Genomic DNA, 23629 nt, shown 5'->3' with positions numbered 1-23629 from the left:
ACAATAGCTCTATGGAGTCAAAAGGGTCAAAAACCATTTGTGTCAACTCTATAAAGCCTAGATCTGACTACTGGTACCTGCACAAAATAAAGGGGTTCTCCTTAAAGAGGTTTTCCAGGCAGCGCTGATATTTGTGCCAGGATACACCTGGGTCAGAGTGTAAGCCGCTGCTCCAACACAGGTGTAGTGGCCAATGCTTGTAATTGCAGGCTGGGGTCCCACTGATTTCAATGAGAGCTGTGCCTGCTGGCCGCTATACAGGGGTGGGAGCAGCGGCTTCCGCTCTGACCTAGGCGTATCCTGGAACAGACAGCAGCGCTGCCTGGAAAACCCCTTTAAGGCTCATAGACACAGGGTGTACATGTCGCGCGTATTGCGAGCATATTTTTTCATGCATGTAATACGTGGTGCTAAAACCCCCATTCATTTCTACTGGACCCCCTCACAACTGGGGGGTTTTTGCACGTGAAAAAAAATATACATTCTAAAAAAGCATAGTACGTCCTATTTTGTTGTGCAACACACACCAATATAGGCCATGGAGATATAACATCCACAGCAAATACGCATGTACATACATATTTGCTCTGTACTGTGTATTTTACGTGTGTGAAACATACGCTTGTGTAAGCGCACCCTAAGGGCTCATGTCCACGGGCAAAATATGATTTAAGATCCGCAGCGGATCTCCCGCATGCGGATCCGCATCCCATAGGGATGCATTGACCACCCGCGGGTAGATAAATACCCGCGGATCGTCAATAAAAGGGATTTAAAAAAAAATGGAGCATGGAAAAATCCGGACCATGCTCCATTTTCGTGCGGGTCTCCCGCGGGGACGGCTCCCGCGGGCTTCTATTGAAGCCTATGGAAGCCGTCCGGATCCGCGGGAGACCTAAAATAGGAATTTAAAGTATTTACCATCCGGCGCGGGCGGGGAAGGTCAGCTGTTCCTCACGGCCGCATCTACCTTGCTTCGGCTCGGCGGATGTGCCCGGCGCATGCGCGCGGCACGTCGGCGACGTGCCGGCGACGTGCCGCCGGCGTCAGGAATTCATCCGCCGGCCGAAAATGAAGATCCGGCCGTGAGGAACAGCTGATCTTCTCCGCCCGCGCCGGATGGTAAATACTTTTAAATTCTTATTTTCGGCGCTCATGTCCGCGGGGCAGGAGGGACCCGCTGCAGATTCTCCATGGAGAATCTGCAGCGGATCTGATTTTCCCCGTGGACATGAGGCCTAAGGGCTCATGTCCACGGGGAAAAGAAGAATTAAAATCCGCAGCGGATTTTAACTCTTCTCCCGCGCGCGGATCCGCACCCCATAGGGATGCATTGACCACCCGCGGGTAGATAAATACCCGCGGATCGTCAATAAAAGTGATTTTAAAAAAAATGGAGCATGAAAAAATCTGGACCTTGCTCCATTTTCATGCGGGTCTCCCGCGGGGACGGCTCCCGCGGGCTTCTATTGAAGCCTATGGAAGCCGTCCGGATCCGCGGGACACAAAAATCACATTTTACTTACCCGCTCCGGTTCTTCTCTTCGGCGCCGCGCCATCCTCTCTCAGCCGCGGCCGGATCATTTTGCTTCGGCCCGGCGCATGCGCGGGGCACGTCACCGACGTCATCGTGCACATCCGCCGAGCCGAAGAATGAAGATCCGGCCGGGACGAGAGAAGATGACGCCGCCGCGAAGAGAAGAAACGGAGCAGATGGGAGGTGAGTTTATTGTCATTTATTTGTATTTTCAGCGCTCATGTCCGCGGGGCAGGAGGGACCCGCTGCAGATTCTACATGTAGAATCCGTAGCGGGCCCGATTTTCCCCGTGGACATGAGGCCTTAGAGTTCTACCATATATGCGCTCGGTCTGCAATATTGTGGTTCTGATTAATTTCATGTCAATCTTGAAAAGTACAAAATCACTTTAATTTGGTCAGCAAAGGTCCCACCAGGGGTGTAACTATAGGGGATGCTGTTGCAACTGGGCCCATAATGCTTCTCTTCTCCATAGAGGGAGCCCAGTACTATGAATAAAGCATTATAGTTGTTACAAGTTTTGCATTAGGGCTCAGAAGCTTCAAATTACACCTCTGGGTCCCATTATTATGGTATATCCACAGGGGGCATATAATCTACTGCGAAAAATCCAAGAGGAACCCACGTGCTGCATGAAAATTTGTCGTGGATAGGCCTTTTAAAAAAATTAAAAAATAGGGGTCAAACCTGCGGTGAAGATCTGCAACACAAAACTGATGTGCTGCGGGTATACATTCTGCACTGCCGATTAATTTATTTTTTTCTGCAGCATGTGGATAAGGTTCCTTTAAAAAGGTTTTTTACTACCAAAGCCATTTCCATAGGGCAGATGTTGTCTGATTACCGAGGGTCCAACCGCTGGAGCCCCCAGAGATCCAGAGAACTGCAACCTGGAATGCTCCTGTGAATGGATCTGCAATGCGCATGGTCCACAGCCGCTGCAGTCACTTCTATAGGACAGATGGAGAGTGACGCGCTACGCAATCTGTCCATCCCATAGAACTGACTGATCAGGGGTCGCACATGCACTGCTGCTCCTTTCACAGGGGGGTTAAGGGGCGCAGGGATTGCTAAGTGACAGTGATCAGACCCGTGTCCCTTATCCTATGATCTTTGGATTGGCAAAACCCTTTTAATTCTCATCCATTTTATTTGTATTGTAATATGCCATCTATTTTCTGTATGCAAATCTATGGTATATAATTACACATGAACGTATCCCAAGGCCACTCCCACATACCTTTTTTTGCAGCATTTAGGGCAGTGTTTGAAACGCTGTAAACCGCCTCCATTGATTTGAATGGGGCTTCTCAGACGAGCGTTTGAATGCTGCAATTTTCTAAACACGATAAAAACACTGTTCAGGGTGTTTGAAAACGATGTGTGCGAGTGGCATAAGGGTAGGGCAGTGGCGGCAAACCTACGGCATATGTGCCAGAGGCGGCATGCAGAGCCCTGCCTGCTGGCACGCGCCGCCGTCAGCCGCTCACCACATTAGTGAAAACCGGCAGGAGCCGCGGCTCCCCTGCCGGTATTCACTCAGCTGCACTGTTCCTGACGCACACTGACATCAGTGTGCAGCCGGGATCCTCCTCCTCCCCCCCTATTCTGACATCTCCTCTTAGGTTCCACGAGAGCAGGGGACGCGGCGTCCAGCGGCCCACACTGACGTCACAGTGTGCACCTGGGATCAGTGCTGCTAGCAGCGCCGAGCAGAGGAGCAGCTGCGCTTCCACGAGGAGGAGGTGGTAAGCATATGGGTCTCAGGTGGCACTATTATTACTTGGGACCGCTGTGGGATGTCACTATTACTACTGGGACCGCTGTGTGTATGCGCGCGCGTGTTGGTGTCACTATTACCGCTGGGGCTGCTGTGGGGAAGGAGTGGGGGGGGGGGGGTGTCACTATTACTGCTGAGGTATGTTTACACGAGGCGGAAATGCTACAGAATGTCCTAAGCAGAAATTTCCTTGGCCAATTCTGCAACCTTTCTGCATCCTGTCCTTTTTATAACAGCGGAGGTTTAAAAAATAAAATCATATGTTGTGATCAGCCCCGCCCCCTGACATGTTGGCACTTTGCGATAAATAAGTGGGCTTTGGGTTGCAGTTTGGGCGCTCGGTCTCCAAAAGGTTCGCCATCACTGGGGTAGGGCAACACAGGATGGAAATGCTGAAGGTTACATCAGCAGGCGAGATTCATAAATCTCATCCATATGCTGCAGAAATTTCCTGCACGCCAACTGATCTGCGCTGCGGATTTTGAGATACTCAAAACGTGTGAATTTCTGTCGCAGATTTTTACTGTGAATTTCCCCCCCTTCAATGTAGTGGTGGTTTAATCCACAATAAGTGTGCAGAATAAGGGCCACATTTCACATGCGAAAATCTGCGTTGGGAAAAAAACCTACCCCACATGGACCTATTAGCATGCCATAAGTAATGGGATCCCCGACATTCCCTTCATTCCTCCCACAATGCCATGCACCTCAGCACTCACCTATCCAGAAGGGACATAGAACACTGTTCATCCTGAGCCTCCTGGTACATGGATACAACACCACAACTAAAACAAAAAGACAGAAACACGGTGACACAGCAGTAGCGGGGATGGATGTAACAATACAGATATATCATTCAGGGATGGCGACAACCCTATAGTCAATGTAACGGCGGTCATTAATGGCAGTCGCCCATCAGCATGTTTCCTGTGCAAGTTTATAGAGTGCTGCATATCTCCAGCTATTTTCTGGTTGTGCTAATAGGGTCCGGTCTGGAAACGTAGCGACAAGACGATGCAAGGCCGTCACGTACACCTTACTCACGCCCGCTGGCATCTAGGAGACGCCATCGGAAAAAGATGCCATACAAGGAAATGACAAAATACAGTTAAAAACTAAAACATCCATGCAAAGGTGCAAACCGGTCATCTAAGGACTCTTTCACACGGGCGACCGCGATATCGGTGCTACAAAAATGCGGCGATATCGCAGCTGTGTTCCAGCAATTTTGTAGCGTTGGTGATGCATTTTTCTTGTGAAAAATTGCGTAGTGCTTCGCTGTTGCCAGTGATAAACTTGCACAATTTTATCATAAGGTTAAGCCCTACCCCTAAAATAAGCCCTAGCTGCATTCCCGGGGGGGTGGGGTGGAGAAAGGGAATACTTACCTAGCAGGCTCAGTCCGGGTCCTTCCGCTGCTCTCCGGAGCTCTGCCGTGCGCCTTGCAGTCATCGTTCGCCCATAGATGATCCCTTCCTGGTTGTGGGTTTCAAAAATCGCACCTCCAGGAAGCGATGGCTCTGATTGGTTCATCCAGCGCTGCTTAGCCAATCAATGCAGCGCTTGATGAACCAATGCAAGCGCCGTGATTGATTCTTCAAACTGGAGGTGGGATTTATGAATTGGCTGAGCCGTGGCATTGATAGGCCAATTCATAAATCCCGCCTCCACTCCGATGACGCAGGTACACACAGCCTATCCGCAATGTCAATTGCGGATAGGCCGCAGGTTGGACAGCTTCCATGGACTTCGACGGAAGCCGTCCAATGCAGAGACCGCAGAAAAATAGATCATGCTGCGATTTTATTTCCGGTCACAGAAATCGCTATTGTTATCCGCTCATATGAGCAGATATGCGAATGTTCTATTATTTTAATGTGTTCAGAATACAGCGGATCGTCCGCAGATTCCGCAATTCAAATGCGTTCACGTGCCGCGGGCCCAAGAATGTTTTTGCTGTCCAAGGCAATCAGAGATCAGCTTTCATTTCGGAATGGCTGGGGTAAAACGAAAGCTGCGCGATGAGTTGCTATGGGCAACAATAACAGTCTTACCCTTACACCGTTATGATAAGCAAGGCCCGTTATGCCCATTGCTCAGGTACAAATTCCAAACCCACGTAGTTACTGACGAGTGGGCGATGTCCCCCCCTAACACCGAGACCCCACTGTATGAACCTCGGCGCCGATCCGGCATCCTGTAACCGCGTCGCCGGCAGCAGATTAGGGTTGCCGCGTACATAAACGCAAGATCGGCTTGCTTTCAATAATTTAACCTCTTGCAGGCGGAAGGCTTTCTGTTCTTTATTTTACCATTTCCGCGGTATCTAACTGGTTGCTAATTACGTCCCCGCAGTGCTGGTTGCCATGACAGTCAAATGTGGCACCTGGATAGCTTTTCCACGGCGGGCTCTGTCAGCTCCGATTGTGAATGTCTCACTAGCAAAGTGCTTGGTTGGGAGTGAAGGAAGTCTGCGTGGGATGGCGAGTGAATTTAGTGATAGGTTACGGCTGACGGGACATCAAATCAGAGGAAGCGTGTGGAGGCGTGTAGTAATGGAGGGCGAGAGGGACAGGCGGAGGGGGGTCCGAGGGGACAATGGCTGGGGAGGGGCGCAGCGTTTGATTCACTCGTGTCATTACTGAAACCGCGTACAGATGGGTCATTTTTTTTCTGACTGAATGACTGTTACGATGTAGGTCGTCTCGCCTACACGAGGCGGTGACTGGGGGCCGGAAACAATATGCGGAATGCATCGTAAGCGAGTGTCATCTGTGAGTCACTGTAAGGGTCACTGATGAGTCAAAAAAGGGAGAGTGAAGGTCCGACCTACTTAAAAGGAAGCCTAAAGGGGTAATCAGCAGCGAGCGACAAGTCAGTCACTGGTTTACATCCCCATACATGGCGCCATCATCAGTACTGTATGTGACCCGATGATTGTTAGCGTCTCCATTCGGACGTACACCGTTTCATCATCAGCACTGGCTCGTCCCTGTTCACGCCGAACGATGCGCTGACGACAATCACCGTTTTGTTTTGCACGCAGAAGAGATCTGTGCGACAAACCAGCGTTTTTTTGCTTGGTGAGTGATAGGCGGCCATGTTTACATCGGGCAATTATCGGCTAAATGAGTTTATACGCACATTCGCTGCTGATAATCAGCTTGAGGTCTTAATTGGTCTACATAAAGGTCGTCAGGGCCATAAATACTGAAGCTAACGGTAAGTTCACACAGCGGAGTCCGATGCAGATTTTACCTAGCGGATTCTGCGTCTAAAATGGCGCCAGAAATCAGCAACTAAGGGCTCATTCCCACGAGCGTGATATCACTGCGTATTACCTGAAAGTACATTGATTTTCATGGATCCATTCATTTTAGCGTAACTACATTGTGTATAATACGTGTGCGTACAGCCCTATTGTTTCTCCGGGTGGCATATTCAATGCTGTCCATACGTAATACATTACATATGCAACGCTGCTATGACACAGAGCGGGAAATTTAAAACAAAAACAAACAAACAAAAAACTAACACAAATCCCAGTGTGCGAGATAGCCTGTCCCGCACAGGACACCATCGCTGCCATACGTGGCGATAGCCGGCTCACCACTGGCTTTCAATAGTTTCATTCCCATTTGCGATGTGGAGTTAAAAAAAGAAAATAAATACATTTTTTACAAATCTCCCATGTTTCCCTATGGAGTGTCCTTTTTATCACATCGCAACGTACAAACTTGCGATTTTCGTGCGATGCATTTTTAACATTAGAAACTTCTATTGTCTATTGCGAGAAAAACGTGCAAGAAAATTGCAAGCAGCAGCGATTTTTTTGCAAGAAAAGGCACTGCTGACACTCGGACCCGTCATGAGCAAAATCGCAATCGCCAATGTGAAGGCAGTATAAGTCACAGATTTCTGCTGCGCCCATTGACATGTAAACCCATGAATCTGAACGTGGATTTAGCCCAATTTAATGCGTGGGGAATAACCATCATGGAATCCGCATCAAGTTAGTTTTTTTCTGGATTTGAAAACCGCAAAAAAAAAATCAAAAATCTGTTATTTACACAAAGGCATGAACTGCAAGTAACGAGGCATGGATTTGCCATGGATTCCACATCAAATCCGCAGCAAAATTCCACCATGTGAATATACCCTAAAGTAGTATTCCCATCTTGGCCAAAATGAGAATACTGCTCTGTACTCTACAGCCGCGTCGGCTAAAAGTACGGAAACAGCCAAGCAGGATGTACTACACTGTTTCTGCAGTTACGGGAAGAACGCGGCACAGCGAGCTGCACTGTTTCCAGAACTCGAGGGTTGCAGTAACAGCTTAGCTTACTGTGCTACGTAGTTTCCGAACTCCCATCCTCTTCTGGGAACTGCGCAGGCAGCGCGCTTGTCCGTTTCTGTAACTCCTGGCCATCACATATAGTCAAAGCAAGAATGATAGAGCCCCGTTCTTGAGATCGGTGCGATTCCCACCTCTAGAACCCCCATTATCAGACTTTTATGGCATATCCTGTGGATATACTATTAAAGTCCAAGATAGGAATATTCTTTTAAAAAGGGGCTTTCCCAGGAAGATGCCCCTTTGCGAATAGAAGTCCCCCCTGTTATCATTAGAGGAAGCCCTGTGCCACTTTACAAATGAATGATGGCCATATAATTACACGGTCTAGCAGGATCCACCAGAACGGCACTTTGTGAACGGCCTTCAGATCTGGTTCAGTGCAGGAACCCCAGGTGACCAAATATAGGGACCTTGTGCCCCAATAAGTTGCAAGACCTCTTCAATTTCCTTACATATTCTGTAACGCTTTACAAACGATTAAGCATCCGAGGAACCTGATTTTTACCACCGGCTCCGACATCCTTTCGGGGAGAGAGGATTTCAAATGGCGCTGACCGGTTCCCTTTAAGCTTCATCTACTTAAAAGCCGCTAATACAAACCCGCATCTCCCCAGCGGCAATATGGGGGAAGCTGTAATCTGAGACTGTGCTGATGCCTGTAATTAGATGTGAATGCAGTGGGTGGGCACGGCTGGTGATGTCATTTGCCAGCGTCTGCTCACCCACTCCATTTTCAAGCGGAAGCGGGGTTAAAGTTGCTTTAAGTTTCCATTTACAGTCTTTACATCCACTTCCCAAACAATCAGATGTTAGGTCCCCAGGTCCTTTCAAGCAAATCTTTCACAAGCATCACCTGAAAAAAAAAAAAAAAAAAAAGTAGTCGTCGCCTTGAAGGTTGATCATTGGCCACAAAGTTTGGATAAACTCCCAAAATCCAACAGCACATCGCCGGGCGACCGCAATTTGGCTCACCGTTGGTAAAGCTTTAATCATATCCTTGTAGGAGACTAAACAGTCAAGGGCACCCTGCAATAAAACCGTACTTCGCGTGGCAGCAGACTTCAGGAAAAACATCTTTAAAAGCCAATTAAAGCCCGCACAATATAATTTCACGGCACTTGAAATAGCGTATGATTGTAGTGTTAACCGTTTGCTGATTTTACAGTAATGTTATAGCCGCGTTACAGAAGTAGTTCACCTCATTCCGTGGTTTTGAAAGTACGCCATAAGTAGGCCTATAATACGCGGCACTCAGAAGGGGAAGGCCCACACACAAAAAAAAAAAAAGTTAAAGAAAAAAAACACACCACCAATTCACAAGATGGGTAATAAATGTATGATGTTTGGGTCTGCCGGCTAGGACCAGCATAATCACTAGAATGGGGGCCGAGCCCATATTACAGAGGAGTTTGAACCGCGTGCTGATCATCCAAACGCAGGGCAGCTCCATTGATGGTCTATAGAACTGATGGAGATAAAGCACTATCATTTGCTTCATCTATCGGCCCTGTAGGCACTAAATGGTTCCGCAGTTTGTATATGGGACCATCACTTCCAGAGACAGAATAGACTTGGGACCCCCCCCCCTTTAGAAATCAATGGTAGTCCCAATAGTCAGACCCCCAGAGATCATACATTCATCGTTAAAAAGGTTTTGTACGAGCAATGTTCTTTAAAGCCGGATGCAACTTAGATGACACAAGTTCCACCCTCTGAAGTTGATATCTCCTCTGCTCATCCATCCCAAAGACTCAATAGTGCTTATTTACTAAAGCCATGTTTAGACAGCGGAATCGGATGTAGATTTTTCAGCCTAAATTCCACCTTTAAAAACTACGGCAGAAATGGGCAGCAGAGTTGCTGATTTCCATCATGGCTTTGCAGATACGTTTCCCCGAAAATAAGAGCCTGTCTTATATAATTTTTTTCCCCAAAAGAGGCGCTAGGTCGTCTTATACTTACCTAGCAGGCTCAATCCAGGTCCCTCCCGCCACTCTCCGGAGCTCTGACGCGCTAAGCTGCAGCATTAATTGGCCAATTCATAAATCCCGCCTCCACAATGTGATGACCGATTGCTTCATCGAGCGCATTGATTGGTTCTTTGACCGCTGCTTCCTGGAGGCGGGATTTATGAATTATTATGATCTGTGGGGAGATCATCATAATTCATCCTCCGGACAGCAGCAGGAGGACCTGGACCGAGCCTGCTAGGTAAGTATTCTTTAATGTAATGCAGCTACGGATTTTTTTTTTTAGGTTAGGGCTTATATTTCAAGCCTCCCCAAAAATCCTGAAAAAAGCAGGGTTGGGCTTATTTTTTTTTAGGTAGGTCTTATTTTCCAGAAAACAGGGTAATTGGGCATGGAGCTGCAGGCTGATTTAGCCAAAGTTCAATGGCAAATCTCTGTGGGGAATTTGCATGAAGAAGTGACATGTCTGACTGCCAGGATTGCCACATATCTCAAGAACTGGGGTCCTAAAGGTCCCTGGCATGAATGAAGTGGCAGTCAAGCACGAGCAACTGATCCATTCACTTCAATGACATCGCTGGAGACTGCCGAGCGCTGCAAATTTCAGGTAATCCCACTGACATTAATGAAGTGGTGATACACAGATGCGACTGCAGCTTCATTTATGTGGGGACCCCCGTTCTCAAGATCGGTGGTGGTTCCAGTGGGTCGTCGTAGACCATCAGAAAGTCACAATTTTCAGCACTTGAACCAAACGTCTGACCTTAAAGACAATTTTGGCACATGATAAATGAGTCCCAATAGTTGTGGTAGTTCAGCATTGTCGTAGGACATAAAATCACCATCCACATGCTGCCACGACTCTTCCACCTCGCTAGTATGTGGATATTGATGTCAAGGGCAATTTGGAACCAAACAAGGGCCCTATGACAACACTGATCTACCACAGCACAGTAGGAAGCATTTTCATGGGGACAGCAAGCTTTTTTCCACAGAAAAAAGTTAAGAAAAAAAATCTCATCTGTGAAAACCGTACATAAAGCAGCCTGCAGTAACGACATAAATGTATTCCAATGCATTTCATTCTCACATATTTACGGCCATATAAAATGCAAACACCGAGCGCTTCCATCTACGTACCCCGCACTGACAGAGCCGGCCGCTGCCTGTAGTCCCAGATATCCATGTACCGCAGTCTGGGGAGGAGACGTCACATAGGATTAGCCATGATGGAGGCAATACGAGGCGGGATGCAGGAAACCATGAGAAGAGACTGACAGGCAGCTGTCAGATGTGGCGGTGAAGGGATGCGGCGCACGTTATGTAACCACCTTCCAGGGAAAGTCTCAGAAAAGATACATGACATTTCTTCTGAAGGCTGACAGAGGGGACGGTCACACGTTCATCTGCTGGTGCAGCGGGGGCATTAGTGATCGACAGCACCAGCTTATCTGGTAGCAATCTATTTAACCATCATTTATTACTGCTTTTACTGCAAAGAAGCCCGTTCTATGAGAATTGTGAAACCATTCCTATAAACATACCATAGTGTATGCGAATGTGTTACAACAAAAGCCCCTTTTCATCTGCCGGATCCCCCTTATCCTGTCCAAAAGCAGAGATGGCCCCTTTGCAAAAGTTATTTAGGCTCCTCTTACCACCACTTCCTACACAATTATTACAGAAGGACGAAAATTAAAGGAGTTCTCTGGGTCCTTTACTATTGATGGTCTAGCTTGAGAAATGAATTCAATGGGAGCTGTGCCTGCAGTACCAAACCAGGCCACTGCAAGATGGACAGCACTACCTGCTTCCAGCACTGCCCACACTGAAAATAGGCCTGAGAAGTTGATCCTGAGAATAGGTCACCAATTGTAGAAGTCCTGGTGAACTCTTTTAAATATAATGTCACTATAGCAAACAAGATTTTTTTTTTTTTAATTTGTCTCAAAAAATTAAAAAAAGCTATTTTGCAAGACGTTTTCCCATTTCCTATAGTTCTTTATGTACTGCTCCTTTACAGACCTACACATCTCACACCAGGTATTAGCACTCCACCCAATAACATCTCACCTCCTGTTAGTATCATCTACCTGTCTTTCTCTCCCCCCCCCCCCCCCCCCAATAAAAAAAATAAAAATTCTCTATCCAGTATAATTTCACCCCCAAAGTATCATCTGCCCCCATCCGGTATCATTTCCATTCCCCAATATCATCTCTCCATCAAGTATCTTCTGCTTCCACATCACCTCTCGCCTCCATTATCAGCACGTCGGCACCCCCTGAACGCTGCAGCGGTGATTAACGTCGCACAACCCTAAGGCCGGTCCTGTCCATGTGTTACATGGTCAGCCATTCACATAGATGGCCAGCATCTATAGATGGCCCCCTCAATTATACAGGCTTGCTGCCGAGGGGCTCAGACCTCCTACAGCACAGCACCCAGTTACCCATTGGGGGCTTTCCTAATAAAAGTCCTTGAAAACAGGAAACACTTGCCGATCCTCTGACGCGCGTGAAACAAGTGCTGTAGAACCGGAATTTCAGGGACGCGATGCAAGGTGTTTTTGTATGAAAAGCGCTTCATCTCTTCGGGGAAAACGCACGTTGCCGAGCGCGATAACCTGGGCGGGTTTATCAGCCTGATATCGCACTCGCCCGTGTGAATGTAGCCTTATGCTGTATTCGCGCAGGCAAGTGCGATGTTAGTCAGTAAAAAACGGGCAGCTTCCCCTCGCCATTTTCACGTGCGTCTTTCTCAGCTCTGCACCTCCTGATTCTTTTTATCATGTGGCCCGTATAGTAACGGATGTTAAAAACGCTCAAACATTTTATGCAAACGCCCGCACACGATTGGGAATTTAACGCTACCGTAGATAAAAAAAATATCCCAATACAAACAAAACTTGGGACACGCAGCAATTTTTCTAACTTGGACTATACGTCCGAAAAAAATAGCGCTTGTGCGGGTTAACCCTTTCCTTTCAAATGGTGTTCTTTTCCCGTGCGAAATCTGACCATCTCAGTATCGGACAGAACTCGCACGCGAGAAAGAAAAAAATTGCTTAAGGCCTCATGTCCACGGGGAAAATCGGGCCCGCTACGGATTCTACATGTAGAATCTGCAGCGGGTCCCTCCTGCCCCGCGGACATGAGCGCTGAAAATAAGAATTTATAAGAATTTACCTATCCGTAGCGGGCGGGGACGCTCTGCTCTTCTTCACGGCCGGATCTTCTTTTTCGGCCGGCGGATGAATTCCTCACGCCGGCGGCACGTCGCCGGCACGTCGTCGACGTGCCGCGCGCATGCGCCGGGCACATCCGCCGAGCCGAAGCAAGGGAGATGCGGCCGTGAGGAAGAGAAGACCTTCTCGGTCCGCTGCGGGTGAGTAAATTCTTTTAAATTCCTATTTTAGGAGACCCGCATGAAAATGGAGCATGGTCCAGATTTTTTCATGCTCCATTTTTTTTAAAATCCCTTTTATTGACGATCCGCGGGTATGTATCTACCCCGTGGGTGGTCAATGCATCCCTATGGGGTGCGGATCCGCGCGCGGGAGAAGAGTTAAAATCCGCTGCAGATTTTAATTCTTATTTTCCCCGTGGACATGAGGCCTAAAAGGCCGCATTCACACAATATTCTCACGCATGTTTTGTGCGATGCACAAATACAAAATCCGTTTTTTTGATTGCAGCAGGTTCTATCTTTGGCCATTCACCGGTGACTGCACTTCTGCTGTATTCTTACAGCACATGTTCTCACCAAGCCTTGTTTTCGTAATACATCCCGTAATATAACTTGGCTTGGTAGCAGCTTACTGACACCGATTGCTGAAGTTCATTAGGCCGTTCAGAACAGTCTAACCCAGCGATGTCATACAAGAACTAACATTAGAAAAATGTAGTGAAACGCAAAGTATAAAACTTCTGAAAGCGCCCGTTATGCGTGCGAAGACTGCAACATCACCACGAATCAGCCGCAGCACATCTCATGTCAGTTCGGCACAATTAATGGCATTTTCCCCCCCATTTAGTAAAGAAGCCACTTGACAGATTCTCCGCAGGATAGACCACGGGGCATAAAATATGTTCACTGAAGCCAGAGAGCGACACGTATAAAACGGTGACGCGAGTAACAATTACTCATTGTGAGGGGCATACACTCATGCCCATCAGCTGCAGAGATCTGCCATGTGACAGTGCTGGCACCACACGAGACGGGTACAGTATGTCGTCATGTATCGCTCTACGCAGCAGTGAGCAATACCTCCCGGAGCTCACCGACAGCCGGCAACGGGAACTCGGCACTAGGAAGGAGGTTTAAAGGGCCACTGCTCTTTACAGGGTACAAGTGGTAATGGGGTGGATAAGACGACTTGCTCCAAACAGTGGAATCTATTTAATGTCTGAAAAACTGGATTAGGCTGGCTCCGCATGGGCGAGGAAAAAAAAACGCTTGATTTTCGCCTGCTGCGTTAGTCAGTAAGACAGCAGATTATGTAACCAACGATAGTCAATGGTTTTCTTGCCATCTGCGATGTTTTTATGTTAAGAGAACCATTTGCGGCATGTTCTATCTTTTTTTGCGATATGTGATTTTTTTATCTCCCATGTTTGCTATAAAGCCTTCTTTTTATCGCATCGCAACGAACGCGCGTTGCGACGCGATTTGAACATTAGAAAGTCCTATTGACTTTTGTGAAAAAAAAATGTGTGATTTTATCGCGGGCGGCAGGGATGTAATGCGAGATTATTCAAAAAAAAAAAAACACGCAGCGCTGACGCTCAAAAATAACGGAGACGAAGACACGATTTTCTTGCAGCAAAATCGTGAATGCAAGTGTGAAACCAGCCTTATTGAGTAAATGTAAATTTGAATACCGCGTTGAAGAACGATCCTCCCCAGCCACGATCCCATCAACATTAGACCGCTGCCGGTGTAAAGTTTTCTGTGTCGGCGGTTGACCTCATCTGTCCTTTTTCAGCAAAGAGGGATTGGCCAGTCCGCTACAGGTTACTGGCCACGGCATCAGTCCCTTGTAGCCGCTCTTGCTAAGCAACAGCCATTAAAGGGATATTCCCCATCAGCTTTTCATAGCCATGATGGAAACAGCTGCCAAGGCTACCCAGAAGGAACCCATGGAGAGAGCCAAGTTCTCATTGAAGTGATTGAGAGCTACGGAAACAGCGCAGTACAGTCCGCTTTACTGTTTCGGTAGCGCCCATTAACTTCAGCGAGCGTTACGGAACTAGAGCTGCACCAAGCACTCGGCTCTCCAACAAGTGGATGGAAGAGTCGCCGGGTTTTCCCATCTCAGCCATTAAAAGAAGCAATGGGAATAACACTTTAATAATTAACTAACGTGGCCCAGTTTCAGGACAAAATTCTGCCCCGTGACTAGATGGGGAGGGGTAATACCATCAGGCCTCTGATCCATCAGTTCCAGAACGCCCTTTCAGTCATCCAAGATGGCCAACAGTCTTCAGGCTACCTAATCCCCCCAGTACATTGCTAGGGCTAGACTACTAATACACTACACCTGCTCTCATATTTGCCAGAGCTGCTCATGTGATCAGCACTAGCCAATCAGAGCAGTTCATTAGGAAGATTAGAAAATTATTAGGAATTAGAGGAAAAAAAAAAAAAACTTAAAAAGTCTTGAACTGCTGCAGCCATCGTGGACAACTGAAAAGGGGGCCTAGAACTGGTGGACTGGAGAGGCGGCAGGGAAGACCAATATCCCCTCCTATCCGGGGCAGAATTTTATCTCAAAACCAGAGGGTCGCTTTAATTGCAAATGAAATCCCCATTTCAGAGAGAGAACCTGTTGCAGATTACATACACCGGGTTCGGGAGAACTGGTCACTTCGCCTTGTACCTCCCTCACAACACACGCATGCCTCGTGCCCAGAGTACAAGCCTTTGGCTGCGGAGAGAGTCGGGGTGTTTTCTGCATTACAAATAGAATGCCAAATGCGTTCTGTGCAAGAAAAATGTAAAAAATAAAAGTAATTAAAAAAAAACAAAAAAACTGCATCTCATAAAATGGAGCTGCGGATGAGAAGTAACTTCCAGCCGCTACAAAGACCCAACCGCCATCGATTCCCGCAGCACCGCACACCTACTCCTGATAAGAAATAGGAGTAAGGGAACCTGTCACCAGGATTTTGGCACCTATACTACCATCACCGCCATACTATATGTGATTAGGGCATCTTGAGAAGTTTTTTTTTATACTTTAGTAGGTTTATGTTCTCTAGAAATCATGATGCTAAATTTTCCCACCATGTACGCAACTAAGGCACAGATGAGCTGACTGTGCCCCAGCATATTCATACTACTCCCCTTACCTTAATCAGCAGCTCTCACTAGGTCCTGTGTTCTTGTAAATCAAGTCCCTGGTCCTCGTTTGTGAGATGTGGCGTTAGAGTCGCTGAGGATCCCATCTGGGTCATGGGTCAACCGCACATGCAGCAGGAAAAAGGGCGGCATTGGCAGCATTGTAAGACATCACAGATGTCCTCCGCGATGGATGTCTTGTGGTGCTGCACAACTTCTGTGGTTTTTCCAAGACCACCTCCTCTCCCGGCAGACACATGATGGACCCATGAAATCGACCGGAATCCTCCGCTACTTCTACGTCACATCTCACACACAAGGTGCGCAATTTGTGGCCAGATCAGCCGAATGCGGGCTGGAAGAACTCAGTAGTGAACAACCCAGGGACAGGTTCAAGAATCAGGAGAGACTCCCAAGTGATGTCATACTGCTCACCAACATACGTGGCGGGAAAAATTACCTTTGTAATTTCTGGATACACGAACGGGTGGGATTCCACATGCGGGAGGCTTATAAAAGGCTAATAACTTAGGACTCCTTTGCACGAAATACACAAAGAATAGAACCCATTGGTTTCAATGGGCTCGTACACACTTTTGTATTTTGCGAGCATTTCCTGCATGCAAAGAAAAAAAAACATGCAGAATACGTCCCCATAAGTCTATAGGGGTGCGCAAATGTGCACGTATTATTCTGGAAACATAACACATCTGGAACTCAGACTAAACAGCCATTTACATCGGGGAATGTTTGTCCGCCACATACACATGAACATGCCCTGAGGGCGCAGATAGTGAAATGCGCTGACAGGCGCACAGAAAAAAAAGACCTCTCATAGCACAAGAACATTGCGCAGAGGCATGCGCAATTGCGCATACGCCTGTGTGAAGGAGGCCTTGGGCAAGTCCAATATAGGTCAGAGTAATCTGGCCTGTATTTCACTCATTTAATTTATTTTCATGCATCCGACGTGTTTCCGTATTTAAAAAACTCGCAATTCCCCGCTGAATGTGAACTCCTCCTTATAAGCGGCTGATAGCCGATCACTTGAGGTTCAACTGTTTAAAGGGGACAAGGTGCTCTGTTCATGGGTTACATTGCCTTTCAAGAAGCTCAGTTCGACTAGTGAATGGGATTGAGCTGCAATACCAGGCACTGCCACTGTGCAAAGTACAGCACTGTAACCGGCATACAACGATGTCAAAGTCAAATCACAGATCATCATGTGATATCGATGACCTAAGGAAACATTTGAATCCTAGAAAACTCATTTAGCATCCAGTCTTAGGAAGCGAATGCCATACAGCTGAGTTGCAGGAGAGATCCAGCAAAGAACAACGCCATGATGGAGATCCGTGCCGCTTGCTAATACAGCGTTGTTTTATGTTAATGTACGTGGAGTTTGCATAAAAGTACATTAGTAAGGAACAGATAGAACACTGAAGAGGGTACTCCATGTTTACTATTGAGGACATACCCTCAGGTTAGATTAGCAATTGGTGATAGTCGGGGGCCCGCCTCTCAGGATGTCCATAGATCATCTGATCCTCGGCCCGCTCTGTGGTCATGGCTGAAAGTGTAATAGACAGCTTCACTCCCACTGTAGTCAATGAGATCGATGCCTTTTATTACACTTCTGGCACTGACCACTGATGCGGCTGTCCGGACCCGTTGCAATTACGGCACGCTGGAGGATTCAATGATCTGTGGGGATCCAGAGCTGCGAATCCCCACAGATCAACTATTGACCTATCCTGAGGATAGGTCATCAATAGAAATGCCCGAAATACCCCTTTAAATTCATAAGAAGTCCACAAACATGCATCACCGAAAGGCTTCTCAGCGACCGCTACACGGATCCGTATCCCTAATCATCATTAGGCTCTAGAGCGACGCTCTACAATATAGACCCTTAAATGACTCCATATTACAAAGAAAGCCTGAAGCTGCCCCATGCAGAAGACCGAGACAAGGTCCTACCTCTGCACATCTAATGACGGTCCTTAAAAGGGGTTGTCCACTTGTAAAAACTATTGATGACCTATCCTCAGGGCATCATTAATAGATTGTTGATGATCTGCCACCCAGGATTCCCGCCGATTAGCAGTTTGCCAGACCAATGTGCTTATGCACTGAGCCAATTTCCGCAGGAAGTAGACAGCTCCGTTCCCACTGTAGTGGCCAGGCTTGGTATTACACTCAAAGTTCCCATTCTCTTCAACAGGAATACCAACAGCTAATCAGCAGGAGTCCCGGGAGGCAGACCATCAACAATTTATCCTAAGGATATTCTATCAATAGTTTACAACCACTTTAAGAACTGTCACCAGCAGTAAGTGACTAGAGCGGTGGCACACAGACGTGGCCATTGTTGCCAAAATTGCCAGGGATGATATTTCAGGATTGGTGAGGATTCAAGTGGTTGGACCCCACCGATCGACGATCTATCTAGATGGGGGATAACGTGCCGAGATGGGAATACCCTATTAAACAAGCTTTCTCAGAAAAGGGTCAAATACATTGATGAAGCAATTATTCCATCATACTACTACTGTCCTGTCATATAGACGTGACACTTGTCACTCTCATGCCAACACGGGGGCATTTACTCGCTCAGGCCCCTACCATTCTTGCAGATTACACCCCCATCATAACAGCTGTACAGCTCCCCCACCAGACTGACTCAGAGTAAGCGATCTGTTTACCACTTGTCAGTGCGCAAAACTCATGATGCTTCAACTTGGCAGCAAAGCGGGTACCTGAAATAGTTATAAGATACAGTCACTGCTCTGTACCAAATACAAGCCCTCCGTACGCCCATCTGCCCATAGACAACACTGCCGGCAGCGATGCATGTATTGTAGACCTAACCTGAGAAGAACCACATCATAGATGAGTTGGAAGAGCCGTACAAAGGAAAGGAGACCTCAGCAACTACTATAGATGGAGAGGACGAGAAGCTGAAAGACCCAAACAGAAGACATTTTTGGGAGAGTCGCTGGTCCTATGGTCACCAGGAGCAGGAACGGACCAATAATAATGTATCATATCCAACATCTAAAACCTCAACCAACTGTGCCACGACCAAGAATCATATTGTATACCCACTCTAACCAGGACCCAGACCCAACACTGCTCCGTCACACTGACAATAGACCAACTTCATATTATTATACGGCACCAAACCATCTTCAGAACATGTTAACCCAACGCATTTCATGAGTGCACAGGAGTTATTACGTAACCATCACTTCCTCCACAACCGCCGTCCATAAAACCAACACTGACCATCCACCAGTCATATCACCCAACAGTGGACCAGATGGCCATTTAAGGCCCGGTGACTCGGTGGAAGAACGCTGCATGGCTTCAGTGTCACGGTCAATCATATAATTGTATTGCACAACTTTTCTCTTCAGTAGCTCATGTGAAAAAGTAGCCACAGTCGTCACCGGCGTCTATGGAATCACTTGAGTCAACTATGACATTCAGCACCTTCCAGAGGTCTCGAGAGATGCGATATTAACCTACATGTCATATTACATAAAGGCAGTTATTGACATCAAGCCTGAGACTTTTGCCAATAAATGGTCTTTAAATGCCTCCGACGCGATATAGCCCCACAGACTTTTATAGGTTTTGTAACGAACGCAGTGGAGGCACACAGCTTGGACTCAACAGTATACCAAAGCCACCATATACCCACCCTTGGTACCCAACCGCCAACATGGGACCATACAAATCCACAGAAGTGCCTCCACCAGTCTTGTAAACCGCTAACCGTCAGTTCCTCCATCACCCTAAGGATACAACGTTACAATCTGACCCACTTAAGGCTAGATAATACCATGTTATCTCTTGCCAGCGCTCTACTGTAAGTCAGCAGTGAGGGACATCTGCACGGAGCTCTGCCACAGCCTCCCCTGCTGCAGAAAATGCCAACAGACTTCCAAAGAGGCAGTCTGATCTGGGAGTACCAACCAGCTCTGCAGTGCAGCACTGGTGAATTGCCCCTATAGATGCCAGCGTGCCTGCATATAAACAGGTAGACAGAAAGAGAGAAGCTGCCCTTCTTGACGGCATCACCACGAAAGCAGTGCGGGCAGGTAGATGCCAATACTATGGCACTTGCGGACAAAATCCATCTGGACCCCAGCAGGCCTCCCCAAACCAGCTGCTATCAGGGCCCACTAATCGTTGCAAAAACTACAATTCCCAGCATGCCCTGTATGCCAACTGCTGAAGGTCTACAGGTTGGGCACCACTGTTCCACACCATCGGCAAATAGAGGCAGTGCCATCCGAGTCATGCCATCCAGATGTTCTTGCCTAATGCTGCAACACACTCTTCTTGCCAGTTTTTGCACAGGGCAGCTGCCCCCTTCCTAGTGCCACCCTCCTCCCCATGTGCTTGCCACCCCTGCAGCTGGCATCTACTCACTTTCTCTGCAGGGTGGTGGCCGGGCTGTTAGTGGTGCTGTGCCCGGCTCCGGGGCTGGAGCTGCGGGAGGTGGCCCGGTTAGATCGCGGGGTGTCCCGGGCACGGTGGTGGTGCGGCGGCGTGGAGTAGGCTGCCTGGTAGCCCGCTTGGGTCTCCCCGCGGTGGTGGTGCTGCGGATGGTGGTGATGGTGCTGCTGCGGGTGATGGTGATGCCCGTAGCCCCCGCACCCTCCTCCTCCGACGGCTTCTCTATAGTCTGAGCGGTGCTGCTCCACCCGGCTGACCTGGTTGTCCCTCAGCTCCCGGTTCTCCTGGCTGACCCGGTCCAGCTGCACCTCCAGCTCCTCGATGCGGCGCCGCTGGGTCTCCAGTAGTTTCTGCTGGCTCTCGATGATGTTATTGAGCTCCAGCAGATACTCAACGGCCCGGTTCGGGGACTCCTGCCCCCCGGGGTTAGGGCCCGAGCCGGCTCCCCCTTCCATAGCCGCCGGGTGGGATGACGGAGCTCGGCTGCGGGGCTTGCTCAGGTTGGGCGGCCGGGCATGGTGCCGGGGGCGGAGCGCACGATGCTACCGCGGCGACTGCTGCAGAGTCACTGCGCATTGACAGCCGGGAGGAGCCGGGGGCCAGAGGAGAAGCGCGTCACTCTCCGCAGGCAGCCAATCAGCGACTGGAGGCGGGACCCAGCCGTCCAATCCAGTGAAGTGTAGGCGAAACAAGCGAGTGCCGCCCACCTTCGACCTGTCAAAAGTGACACCTGTGGGGGTGCGGGACGGATGAGAACTACAACTCCCATGATGCTTTACTGCCCCCAAAAAATAAATATAAATAGCAGAGCCGGGACGACCAGTTTGGGAAACACGTGGCTACTGCAGCCTTTATGCTTCATGTTTACACTGTCACTATGCAAATATTATCATGGGAAACACAGCAGCCCGCCAGAAGTGCAAGTCCAAACACACTTCACTGCAATCCATTTCCCTCAGCTACATCGTAAAGACAATAAAAATAGGTCGCTGTAGCTAATTAACTATAGGACTGCAAACTTTCTTTCCATCATGCTTCAGGATGCAGCGCAGATACTTTTTGCCATTGCTGGAACTCATTTTTGTGCTCACTGTCGCCCCCTGCTGAGTGATGTAAACAGTAGAAGATGCCAGGATATGTGACAAATGGTTGTCACCTATCAAACCCATTGGGCCCACAAACTACAGGCAGGTGTGGGAAAAAATGCTGCACAGTAAGAAAGCTTCCACAGATAGAAGTGTTAACAGTTTTTTGGTCACTTAACAAAATACAAAGTGACGGACCGAAAGAAAAATCTAAATCCCATCAATATTTGGTGTGAGCGCCCCTTGTCTTCACAACAGTATGAATTCTTTTAGGTACACATACACACAGTCAGAGATTTTGTAGGATTATAGCGCCAAATATTGATGTAATTCACATTTCTCTTTTGTTCAGTCACTTTGCCTTTTTAGTTGTCCAAAAAACTATTAACACTTCTATCTGTGGAAGCTTTCTTACTTTGCAACACTTTTTCCACACCTGCCTAAAACTTTTGCACAGTCCTGTATGTTTTCATAAGCCATTGGTGAAAAGGTAAATCGAATAATATACACAGATCAGCCATAATATTAAAAGCACCTGCAGGTGAAGTAAATAACATTGAGTATCTGTTGACAATGGCGCCTGTCGCAGGGATGGGGGGATTTAGCAGAAAGTAATCAGTTCTTGAAGTTGATGTGCTGGAAACAGGAAAGAGGGACAAGTGTCAGGAATATGCTGAGTGTGTGGTTTAGGGTTCCTTCACAGGAGCGATTTTGTGGGCGGTTTTGTGCACAGAAATTCAGCCACCGGAACCGCAACCATTAAAACCCATAAGTTACAACGCAATCACTCACATTGGTTTATTTTCTGGGTGCATTTTCACTGCTGTGCACAAAATCTGCACAATTTCACAGTGTTAATTACTAACACTGGTGACTAATTATTAGACTGCCCCGCCTGTTCAAATATGGTACGGGTGTGTTTTGCGTCGATGTGAACTGGCCGGCAGCGGGACAAAGTTCAGTAAGGAGCGTCGATCCGCTCGCCAGAGGATGTGATTGGGCTCCATTCATGACCAATCATGTCCTCTCGCGAACGTGAATACACTTACGCTCACGTGAAGGCACCCTCAGACTCCATTTTGTTACTCTCAGCCATGCATGAACTTTGAATTATCTTCTGTTCTCGACAAAGAGCTACAGTATATGCTTATGGAGTGTCTGGGAAGAGGTATTTATGGTTGTATAATAAAGTGTAGATGTGTATGTCTTAAGAGAAGGTTAGCATACAAGGAAGAGTCATGTTATCGTGTGTTTGGGAGGAGGATCAGCTGTGTACGCTTTACATAAAGATTGCAGACAAAGTATTGTGCATCTGGGAGGAGGATTAGTATTCATGGTTGTATAATGAAATTTGGCTATATGTTTAGATTAAGTTTGCACACAATATGTTAGTTTTTCTGTGTCAGGACTAGGAAATCGAAAAGTAGATATTTTGTGCTAAAATAGTATAAAAGTTCTACTTTCCAGAGCTAAGACAGAAGCCATTCAGACCACTTGTAGGTCTAGCTTCCCGGAGAAAGGTTCTCTGTCTTGGTGCCATTAAAAGTGAGCTTCCCGGCTGCTGTTATACAAGTCAGATGATGCTGCCAACCCAGTGATGTGATGTAAGTAGTAACCTTTATATGTAGATAATGATATGATGCAAGTTGCAAACTTTATCATTTGTAAATTTGCAAAAGAAGGACAACTATTCATCACTTTGCTCAATTATCACTTAATTTGAATAAATTATTCCTGTTAAAGGGGGTTTTCCAGGGTTAATATTACTGATGACCTATTCTTAGGATAGGTCATCAATAGTTGATTGGCTGGGGTCCACCGCTCGGTACCCCCACGATCAGCTGAGCGGGCGTATGCTGTCAGCTCCGCAAATACACAGAGGTCGGAGCAGAAGGTGGGGGAAAGAGAGTGAACTGTCTTAGACTCTCTTTTTTTCACAAACAAGGAATGTGCAAGTTTATCACCCAAATTTGGATATCGCCTATAGGAAATCATCGGTGGGGTCACAAATTTGTCATTTTTGTTGCTAGACAATTTAAGTAGAGGCCAGATTTTCCTCAGAATGCTCGCAACCTGTTTCCTAACGGGACCG

At 47.6% G+C, this 23629-nt stretch overlaps 1 protein-coding gene across 3 annotated transcripts in view; it reads right to left on the bottom strand.

Moving 5' to 3' along the window:
* The window catches only part of IQSEC2 (IQ motif and Sec7 domain ArfGEF 2), a 192931-nt gene extending 171919 nt beyond the window's left edge, over nt 1–21012 (bottom strand). For 2 of the 3 annotated variants that reach the window (XM_066580614.1, XM_066580621.1), the window contains exons 1-2: nt 20426–21012; nt 4038–4103 (exon numbers count right to left, since the gene is read on the bottom strand). In XM_066580614.1, the coding sequence (XP_066436711.1) occupies nt 4038–4103; nt 20426–20907 (548 nt within the window). In that variant the 5' untranslated portion in view covers nt 20908–21012. The remainder of the gene's footprint in view (nt 1–4037; nt 4104–20425) is intronic. The other variant, XM_066580615.1, reaches the window with a different exon arrangement.
* Between the last annotated feature and the right edge of the window lie 2617 nt (nt 21013–23629).

Source organism: Eleutherodactylus coqui, chromosome 10 (genome assembly GCF_035609145.1).
Source record: "Eleutherodactylus coqui strain aEleCoq1 chromosome 10, aEleCoq1.hap1, whole genome shotgun sequence".
Classification (NCBI taxonomy): Eukaryota; Metazoa; Chordata; class Amphibia; order Anura; family Eleutherodactylidae; genus Eleutherodactylus; species Eleutherodactylus coqui.
The sequence above is the reverse complement of the archived record's forward strand: the minus strand, read 5'-3'. Positions and strand labels throughout refer to the sequence as shown.